General features: G+C 42.5%; 1 protein-coding gene across 3 annotated transcripts in view; it reads left to right on the top strand.

Moving 5' to 3' along the window:
* Positions 1-63: 63 nt before the first annotated feature.
* exo1 (exonuclease 1) overlaps positions 64-11128 on the top strand; it is a 41280-nt gene continuing 30215 nt past the window's right edge. For 2 of the 3 annotated variants that reach the window (XM_068045330.1, XM_068045328.1), the window contains exons 1-3: positions 64-156; positions 8263-8438; positions 10675-10794. In XM_068045330.1, coding sequence (XP_067901431.1) covers positions 8278-8438; positions 10675-10794 — 281 coding nt within the window. In that variant the 5' untranslated portion in view covers positions 64-156; positions 8263-8277. Of the gene's footprint in view, positions 157-6362; positions 6432-8262; positions 8439-10674; positions 10795-11128 lie in introns of all 3 variants that reach the window. The other variant, XM_068045329.1, reaches the window with a different exon arrangement.

Genomic DNA, 11128 nt, shown 5'->3' with positions numbered 1-11128 from the left:
CCGGATCAGGTGATGCTCCACCCACATCCCAACAAAACACTCTCCCATTGGATTTCGGGAGTGGCCAACCAGAATCTGCCTTGCTCAGCATTGGATCCCAAAATTTTGGCGGTAAATGTTGAAGAGTCTTTAATTGTGTGCTGATGTGGTCCTGAGGTGAGTTTTATATGAAACGTTCTCAATATCGAACACCAAGTAATAGGAGGAATAATAACGGAATCGGGATCCATATTTGAAAAGTAGATATCGCAAAAAAAAAGCAAACTAAATAAAAGCGTTTATTAGCTGTTTAAATACCCGCGTCCGTCCCGCTCGCAGACATTGACGTCTGTCGCTACCAATTTGTGAGTTATCGCCGGGGTCAGGGGTTGCATGTTTGTGCGGTTGTTTTACATTTTAATATTAATCTTAATGTATAATAACGTGACTCCATTGCTTCTCGTTCGGAGATCTATCCGACTCAGGCTCCCTCTCTCACCCCGGACATGGGTCTGAATCAAACCAGAGGAGCGGTGGTGGTTTCATGGCGTCTCCTCCAATCAGTTCCAACAATAACTTGTATTTACATCGCGCCTTTAACGTAATAAAACGTTGGAACTGCGGGTTGACAAGACCCCGGGCCCTGATGGGCCTCATCCTAGGGTCTTAAAAGAAGTGGCTCGTGAGATAGTTGATCCGTTTGTTTTAATTTTCTAAAATTCCCGAGATTCGGAGAAGGTTCCGCTAGACTGGAAAATAGCCAATGTAACTCCTTTATTCAAAAAAAGAGGGAGACAGAAAGCCGGAAACTACAGGCCAGTTAGCTTAACCTCTCTCTTAGGGAAAATGTTAGAAGCTATTATTAAAGACGTTCTAGCAGGACATTTAGAAAAATTGAAGGTAATCAGGCAGAGTCAACATGGTTTTGTTAAAGGGAAATCATGTTTAACCAATTTATTGGAGTTCTTTGATAGAGTTACATGTGCTGTGGATGAAGGGGAACTGGTGGATGTATTGTACTTAGATTTCTAGAAGGCATTTGGTAAGGTGCCACATCAAAGGTTATTGTGGAAAATCAAAGATCATGGTGTAGGGGGTAATGTATTGGCATGGATAGAAGATTGGCTAGCTAACAGGAAACAGAGTAGGCATAAATTGATCATTTTTTGATTGGCAAGATGTAACGAGTGGTGTGCCACACAGGGATCTGTGCTGGGGCCTCAACTTCTTACAATTTATGTAAATGACATAGATGAAAGGACCAAAGGTATGGTTGCTAAATTTGCTGATGACACAAAGATAGGTAGGAAAGTGGGTTGTGAAGAGGACATAAGGAGGCTACAAAGGGATATAGATCGGTTAAGCAAGTGGGCAAAAATCTGGCAGATGGAGTATAATGTGGGGAAATGCAAAGCTGTCCATTTTGGCAGAAAGAATAACAAAGACGCATATTATCTCAGTGGTGAGAGATTGCGGAGCTCTGAGATGCAGAGGGATCTGGGTGTCCTAGTGCATGAATCGCAAAAGGTTAGTAGGTAGGTACAGCATGTAATTAGGAAAGCTAATAGAATGTTATCGTTTATCGCGAGGGGAATTGAATACAACAGTAGGGAGGTTATGCTTTAGCTATACAGGGCATTGGTGAGATCACATCTGGAGTATTGGTCTCCTTATTTAAGGAAGGATGTAAATGCATTGGAAGCAGTTCAAAGAAGGTTCACTAGACCAGAACTTGGATATCCGATCCGAACCCGACGACATGTGTCGGGTTTGGCATTCGGGCTCAGTTTGTGCGGGTCGGACACACTGTATCACCACCTCCAGTACGTGACTTCAATGTCAATGTACTTTTTGGACTTGAAAGGTTGTTTAGTTACAGTTTTTTTAAGTTTGTGCAGATAAGCAACAAAGTGAAAAACAGAAGCTAGGGTAACTGATGTTTGGGTCGGGTGCGGGATAAAATGAAAGGACTCGGGCCGGGTTGGGCTCTGATTGGATGTGGTTCTGTCGGGCTCAGGTTGGGTTTCATTTGCAGACCCGAGCCGGCCTTTACACTAGACTGATACCTGGAATGGGCAGGCTAACATGAGGAAAGATTGGATAGGCTAGGCCTGTATCTGCTGAAAATTAGAAGAGTAAGAGGCAACTTGATTGAAACATATAAGATCCTGAGGGGTCTTAACAGGGTGGATGTGGAAAGGATGTTTCCCCTTGTGGGAGAATCAGGGGTCACTGTTTAAAAATAAGGGGTCGCCCATTTAAGACCGAGATGAGGAGAATTTTTTTCTCTGAGGGTCGTGAGTCTTTGGAATTCTCTTCCATAAAAGGCGCTGGAAGCAGAGTCTTTGAATATGTTTAAGGCAGAGGTAGATAGATTCTTGATAAGCAAGGGGGCGGAAGGTTATTAAGGGTATTTGTATATCCCAAAGCACACAGGAGCGTTATTAAACAAAATTTGACACAGCCACATAAAGAGCTATTAGAGCAGATGGTCAAAGAGGTAGATTTTAAGGAACGTCTTAAAGGAGGAAAGTAAGGTAGAAAGGTTTACAGAGGGAATTCCAGAGGTTAAAGTCTAGGAAACAAAAGGCAAAGCCACCAATGGAGCAATTGCAATCAGGGATGCTGAAGTGGTCCATTTTAATTGAGCGCAGATATTTCTGATTATGGTTCTGGTTTATTTATGGTCAGACTGGTCTTGTACCTCTTGTGGTGTGTTTTTTCTCATTCCAATTATTAATATTGTCCCTGTAAAAAAAAAAAAATCTTTGAAAGCCCACTTTTATTGTGCATTACTCGGAAGAACTGTGTGCCAGTATGTACAAAGTCATATCAAAATAATTAATACAAGAATTGTATGTGGGACAATCAGTGCATAGTTGCTGTACAATGTCAGTAGACATAAAAAATAATGTAATGGTTAACCATTGGCTTGAATTGCAGTGAAGTATTTTAAAACAAACCTGTAAAACAAGATGATGTTTACTGTTTGCAATCGATGAAAGCATGTGTGGCGGGGGGGGGGGGGGGTGCTAATGTTTATTTTAGTGTGAAGCTTCTGTTGAGAAGCACATTGGATTTAATTGGGTGCCTGATGGGATAGTAAGTAATTGCAATAGATACTGCTGAAATGAGAATTGTAAAGTCTGGGACCGTATCTCCAACGCAGAAATCCTCGAGGCGGCCAACATCCCCAGCATATACACCCTACTGAGCCAGCGGCGCTTGAGATGGCTTGGTCATGGGTGGCGCAGTGGTTAGCACAGCAGTCTCACAGCTCCAGCGACCCGGGTTCAATTCTGGGTATTGCCTGTGTGGAGTTTGCAAGTTCTCCCTGTGACCGCGTGGGTTTTCGCCGGGTGCTCCAGTTTCCTCCCATAGCCAAAGACTTGCAGGTTGATAGGTAAATTGGCCATTATAAATTGTCCCGAGTATAGGTAGGTGGTAGGGGAATTGAGGGAAGGTGGGGATGTGGTAGGAATATGGGATTAATGTAGCATTAGTATAAATAGGTGGTTGATGGTCGGCACAGACTCGGTGGGCCGAAGGGCCTGTTTCAGTGCTGTATCTCTAAATAAAATTAAAATAAATAAAAATGTGAGCCGCATGGAAGATGGCAGGATCCCCAAGGACACATTGTACAGCGAGCTCGTCACTGGTATCATACCCACCGGCCGTCCATGTCTCCGCTTTAAAGACGTCTGCAAACGTGACATGAAGTCCTGCGACATTGATCACAAGTCATAGGAGTCAGTCCACAGTGATCACCAGAGCTGGTGGTCAGCCATAAAGTCGGGGCTAAAGAGCGGCGAGTCGAAGAGACTTAGCAGTTGTCAGGAAAAAAGACAGAAGCGCAAGGGAAGAGCCAACTGTGTCACAGCCCCGACTACCAATTTTATCTGCAGCACCTGTGGAAGAGTCTGTCACTCTAGTATTGGCCTTTATAGCCACTCCAGGCGCTTCACAAACCACTGACCACCTCCAGGTGCTTACCCATTGTCTCTCGAGACAAGGAGGCCAAAGAAGAAGAAAGTCTAGGGGTACGAGAAATAGCCCAATAGAAGTTATTTACTACAACTGGGACAAATCTTAGATTAATTTTGAGAGTGCCAATGAATTGTGATATTGCAGCAGTTTGAGTTGTCGTGTTAAGAATTACATAGAAGCTACAGGACAAAAACAGGACATTTGGTTCAAATAATGTGTGCTAGTGCTTGTACTCCACAGGAGCTTGCTCCCACTTTAATTGCCTCATCTCGTCCTGCCACCGTATCTCCATTCCCTTTTCCCTCACCTATGCAACAAGCTCCCCCCCCCCCCCCTTAAATATGTCAGTGCTATCTGCTTCAACCATTGTATGTGACAGCAAGTTCCACGTTGCCACCCCTTTCTGTGTAAAGAAATTCCTCTAAATCCTTTATTTGATCTGTTAGCAGTTATCTTGTATTTATGCCCCTTTGTTCTGGACTCTCCCTCAAGTGGAAAATATTTATCCACGTCCACCCTATCGAAACCCTTTGTGATTTTCAAGACCTCAATCAGGAGTGGTGTTCGTCTTCTCATTTCCAGCCTGTTCAATTTTTTTCTGATAGTTACATCTGCTCAATTCTTGTAAACCTTTTCTGCATCTTCTGCAATGATTCACTACCTTTTATGCAGTGTGGGGACCAGGTCTGGACAAAGTAATCCATGTTATCTCATCAAAGTTCAACATTACGTCCCTGCTTTTATATTCTTCTTCCTCTGAAAATTAACCCTAGTTCTTTGTTTTCACTTTTTATGGCCACTTCAACTATTGTATGTATCTATATTCCTAGATTTCTTTGCTCTTCTATCCAATTTAATTTCTCACATTCCAAGGAATAAGTGATTGCATTATTTCTTCGGCCAAAATATACTACTGTTACTATATTGAATTTAATTTGCCATTATCTGCTCACTTTTTAAGCCTATTTGACCTCCTGTATTTTGATGCCATTATTAGATAAACCATAAATTTGGTATCATCTACAAAATTTGAGATCATACCTTTGATATTTATATCCAAATCATTTATGCATATGGCGAATGTTAGAATCGAGGTGGGAGGAGTGCACTGTCTTTTCTAGTTCCACTTCTCTACAAGTCATAACATATATTTAAATGTTTACCCAGTTACTGATATGGTCAATTATAGACTCTATTTTATCCCAGAATAAAATACACCAACCAGGTTTCTGTAATAAACAACAAAATTATCAGTTCATTATAACACAAGACTTAACCAGTAACGAAGCAAAGCATTAACACACATATTGAAATATGAAAGTTCCCTTTTTACCTTAGCCCCACACACGCACACAGAGGTTAACTAGAAAAATAGAGATTTTTTTCTTTAGAGCTCTGTTACAAAAAAAAAGACAAAAAATTTTGGCCAAATACTTGCTAATGCCTGAAGAAAAAAAAGATATGTAAAGATGCCAGTTGTCCCTTTTTGGTTTGGCATCCCAAATACGTATAGATGGCTGTCGCTCAGATCGTCCTAGAACAGTTCTTGACAGGCGATGTTGAGGACCAGTTCGGCAGGCTTTCCAGAAGAAACATGGCAAAAGGGGTTTCTGGCAGGCTTTTCAGGAGGAATGCAGCATCAATTTCTCTTTCTTACACTTGCTTCTAAGAGCTTCTCAAAGAGATGGAAACGCTGGCAGGTTTTTCAAAGAGATGGAAAAAGGCTGAGCTGAGATTTTTTTCTTTGACAGGTTGATTCTTAAACTCCTTTCAGAACACTGTCCAAACCCCAACTGTCCAAAAAGAAACCAAAAACAGTCTCGAGTCAAGCCTCCTGACCCCTATAAATCTAGACCTGTCACTTCTATGTAAACAACTCTACTTAGTCCGAAAAGCCCCTGCTGGGTATTTATCTGAAGACAGGTGACTTCCAGTATGGGTTGTTTACAAACCAAGTCCCCTCAGTGTCCTTTCAATGACCCCAGTGGAAAAAAAACATGGAATCCTTTTCAGTTTTCCCAAATTAAACAATGTCCATAATTCTAAAATACAAATCCTCAAAAAATATAGAAACACGGTCGTGACATGAACAACATTGGTCCCAGTGCAGATCCCTGCAGGACACCTCTTCCCACTTTCTGCCTGTCTGCCAAACTTAACTCCCACTCTCAATTTGCTGTTTTGTAGCATCTTTCAATCCATTCTGCTTCTTGGTCCCTGACTCCATGCCCTTTTAATCTTTGTGATGATTCTGTTGTGTGGTACCTTACGTGATCATCTGACAGTATTGCTTACCGCAGTCACCTCTCTTTCTGGCACTTCAAGGAATTTAATAACATGACCTTCCTGTTAGAAATCCATGCTAATTTTTTTTTTATTATATTCACTATCTCTAGATATTTTGATGTCTCATATTTTCGCAAAGATTCGCGTATATGCCATATCACTGATGTTAATCAAACTGGGTTAGTTCTGTCTCTTTTTTTGAAGATAGGAAACAACTTAAATGTAATTCTTATTATATTGTGATCACTACCCCTAAGCTGTTCTCCCATGCTTACTTCTCTTACCTGCTGCAGTTCATTTCTCATCACTAGGTCTAGCAGTGCTTCCTTATGAACTTATTGCATATTGCATCAGAAGAGTCTTGTACATAGTGTAAAAATTTCACTCCTGATCCCCTTTCATTCCCTCTCCCTGCCAATCTAATCCCCCATTATTGTGATTTTGTGTCTTTTATCCATCTGTTTGCTCATGTATTTCTCCCTCCACTTCCTTTCCATTATTTGGTGCTCTGTATTATGAGAGCAAAAGTGACCAAATCTCTTTGTATCTTTTATCTTAATCAAAATGCTTTCTGTTATTTCTTTATTACGTATGCCCTTTCTTGCTACTGCCATTGTTATTTTTGATTTACACAGCTACCCACCACCCCATCTTCCTTTCTCTCTTTCCTAAATACATGATAGCCTGCAATATTTAACTCAATCCTCTCCTGTCTGCAGCCACATTTCTATTATTGCTGTTGCACCTGTGAACAGAATGGAGGTATTTGGCAAAGTGGTCACTTAATCTGGATTTGGCCTACCTATTGTACAGGAGACCACACTGTGAACAGCTAATAGTGTACTGGTTTTCAGAACTAGCTGTAATTTATCTCACTGGAAAGTAAGTTTGGAGCTCTGGTGTGGAAGGAGATGAATGCTTAGGTTAGCATCTCCTGAGCTTGCATTGAGATATACCAGGGAGTGATGAACTAGCGAATTTAGGTCTCAGAGGGAATAGTCTCTTCAGAAAGCTTGTGAGAAAGATATATTGGAGGTGGTGGACATGATGGAAAGTGACTTGCTGAATGCAGAGACTGGTAGAGTGGAAGGTAAGGACAAGGGAGATTCCATCATGTCTTGGGAGAAAGGTGGTTGAAGAGGGTGTGGGGCAGAAAAAGAAGGATATTTTGAAAGCTCTGCTGTGGTAAGTGGAATCCTCAGAGTAGGTGCAATGCAGATGAAAACCTGGAAGATGGGACTAGAAGAAACTGGTTGGGAAGAAATATAATCTAGGTAAATATGGGAACTAGTGGGCTTGTAATAGATGGCAGTAGAAAAAGAAAGACAGAAGTCGAGGAAGGGAACAGAAGAGTCTGGGATAAACCATGTGAAGATGAGAGAGGGGTGGAAGTTGGAAACAAAATTAATGAATTTCTGTTAACTCTGGGCATAAGTAGGAAGTGGCATAACCCCAGTCCTCAGTGTAATGGAAAAACAGATCACAGTGAGGACCTGAGTAGAAATAGAACGAAAAATGTTTAACTTGAGAGTTCAATAGGCAATGTTGGTTTGACTTTTATCTAAAAGGTTCCCTCAGCACTGGCTGAAATGTCACACTAGATTATGTGCTGAGGCCCATAGTGGGGCTTGAACCTGCAACCTGACTTGGAACCAAGAGTTCTACCAACTGAGCCAAACTCTATGCCTTTTTACATCCTCATAGCACATTTAGATACTGGTAATTAGTAGTGAGGGTGGGCCTGTTTGACTGTTAATTGGGACACGTCCTATTTTGCAACTGTGTTTAGGAGTCTCCGGCTTTACCACCAGAGCCAGCTGTTTCTGCTGTAACTACCTTCACTACTTGTATAAAATCCCCAATAACCTCACTTGGTTAAAATAAATTTTAATATTTATAAGGACTTTAGGTTGGACTTGGTCATAATCATTTTTGAATTTTACTACTATCCAAACTACAGTTCATCCATTTTAACCTGTAGTACTTAAAGAAATTTTTATCCTTCGACAGGAGTAAAAGTAGACCATGGGGATTCAAGGGTTGCTACAGTTTGTTAAGGAAGCATCAGAACCAATTCATATCAAGAAGTACAAAGGACAGACTGTAGCATTGGATATGTACTGTTGGCTTCACAAAGGAGCTTTTGCGTGTGCTGATAAATTAGCAAAAGGGGAATCGACTGATCAGTGAGTCATTTTTGTCTTATTTGAACTTAATGTGTGTCATTGTGTTTACTTCACCATGAAATGCTAAAAACAAAAATTAAATTTGCATGTGCTTGTATTTTTTATTTTGTATAATAAATCTTATTGGGTGAATAAGCATCCAGAGCCATGTGGTGAAAAATAACTAGACGATGATGGACTTTGTCCGTGTTCAAATGTACAAGATTTTTAATTTGAGAATGCATCTTTTTAAATCATTTCTCCTTGCAATGCTGATCACTCACAGCAGCAAGGGAACTAAACAACAATTTCAGGACTAATGGGAGGGGATGATATGGAATTTAGAATCAATTAAGCAAAATATTTCATTTATTGTAATATTAAATCTGGTTGAAAGGTGCGAGTCCTGAGTGCAATACATTTAGGCTGTCTCATTCCAGTTCCTAGTGAGTCTGCAGCACAAAACCGCCCATTCTTCAGCATAAAATTGACAATTACACCCACAGAAGCAATAAGAACATTTGATTTGGGTATTGTGAATTTTTATGTGTGACCATGGAATGCTTTAATAAACGTAGAAAATGCAGGTCAGGCAGCATCTGTGGAGAGAGAAATAGAGTTAATAGGCTGAATTTAACGCCACCCCAAAGAGCGGGATGGTGGCGGGGGGTGGAGTAAAATGGAGCGGGAGGCTCCGGGAGCCCTTCCCGACACATTCCCACCTCCACCAGCACTTTATGCAGGGCGGCCCAGACCAATCAAGGCCCTTAGGTGGCCACTTAAGGGCCTTTGCCTGCCTCCACGCGGATTTACGCATGGCAAGTGGGTGTCCTAGACCCGAGAGAAGCTGCCTGACAAAAGCAGGTGGCTCTCAAACGTCCTGACGGGGCCCCCTGTGCCCGACAGCCCGGTGGCTGCCCCCACTACCCCAACCACCCCCAACACGCCCCCTTCCCCTCCAACTGACCACCCTTGCCTCGTTGGGGCCCGACCGATTACCCCCTGCAAAGCAACCAAAACTTATCTTTGTTCCAGGCTGCCCGACATCTTCTCTTCGTGCTCGGCTGTAGTCCCAGCAGTGGCCACCACTCCCGCTGGCACTGCTGGGGCTAAGCTGCCGGCCCACTGATTGGCCGGCAGCTCTATTAGGCGGGACTTACTACCTCAAGTGAGTGGAAGTCCCGCCCCACGCCAATGGAAGCCCGGCGACTCGCAAAATGCGGGTCGGAGCCCTAGGAGAGGTGGAAGCGGGTTCACTACTGACTTTTCAGTCGTTGGCTGGTTCCCGTCCACCTGGGGTAAAATCCCGGCCAATGTTTCAGGTTGATGACCTTTAATCAAAATGGAATGCTGTTGTTGATGGCTGATGTAGGGCTACATTTTACAAACGGCGATATTCAGCGCGGTGGCTAATTTAAATGGCTGGGGCGGACCGCCCACCCTGATGACATGGAGGGGGCAGGCGGTCCATCCCTGACAATGACGTCAGGCGCCATCGCACTGACGCCATTTTTAAAAAGCTCCGAGCCCTTCCATTTAATTTAACTAAAGAGATAGAGATTTAAAATTAATTCAAAAAATTTAAATAAATGTTTCTAGCCCCTCTTTTCCCCCCCCCCAAAACTATACAATTCATTCCTTACCCTCTCCCACCACCCCCCCCAAAATACTTACCTTGTGCACCTGTCTTCCACCCCCTCCCCCACTCCTCCCTGTTCATAAGCTGTGAATTTTACCTCTTCCCACCATCCCCTACAGCAATCGGATGAGTTTGACCCCGCTCCCCCCACCCGCCCCGCACTGAAACACTTACCTGCACCCACCTCCCCACCAGTGTTTCGTCTTGGATCCCGGACAGGGCACGGCCACCAGTAGCAATATTGTTCCGGGATGGATGGTGGGAGCAGGTAAGTAATTAATTCATTTATTTAAATAAATTTGCACATGTAAATTTTCCTCCAGTTGCTGAGCAGCGGGGGGTGGGTGGGCGGGGGTCTGCCACAAGGCCTGGCCGCTGCCAGCAATATCGGGCCGGGCCTTCCCGGCGTCGAGTCCCATGGCGGGCCTCTGCTAGAGGCACTTTCCAGCCCTCCCCGCCACGACCACCGACGTCGGGGGTGGGGCTGCTGTAAAATCCTGTACGTAAGATCATATTTCATTTCCAGCACTTAATTCTTTACCTTATAAATATAAAACAAGTTTTTTTTAAATAATTTATTCTAATATTACGTCTTTCCATATATGTGTTCTGTTTCAGATATGTTAGTTATTGTATGAAATTTGTTGAAATGTTAGACTCGTTTGGTGTCAAGCCAGTCTTGGTTTTTGATGGATGCACGTTACCTTCTAAAAAAGAGGTTGAAAAAGCTCGAAGATTGTAAGTATTAAATTTACTAATGTCGACTGTGAGTCTTAAGGTTCATGTAGTTTCAGAGATTTTTTGGGGGTTTCAATAGAGATAATCTGGAGAAAGTTGAGTGCTGGGGGTTTCACTTCATACTTTTATCAGGCTGCATAAGAAATGTAAACCTGAATGGCTGCTTTTTTCAGTCCTTACGAATGCTATTTTTCTATTAAAATGTTAATCAAATCATGGTCAAATTGATGTTCTGTATATAAATTATTTTTAACATTCCTGAGGACTGGAACTGGACTATTGAGCATTAAATCAAATTTACAGTTTCATTTCTAGCCATGTGATATAGTGTGGA

The sequence above is a fragment of the Heterodontus francisci genome, chromosome 13 (genome assembly GCF_036365525.1).
Source record: "Heterodontus francisci isolate sHetFra1 chromosome 13, sHetFra1.hap1, whole genome shotgun sequence".
Taxonomy (NCBI): Eukaryota; Metazoa; Chordata; class Chondrichthyes; order Heterodontiformes; family Heterodontidae; genus Heterodontus; species Heterodontus francisci.
This window is presented reverse-complemented; position numbering and strand designations above follow the sequence as displayed.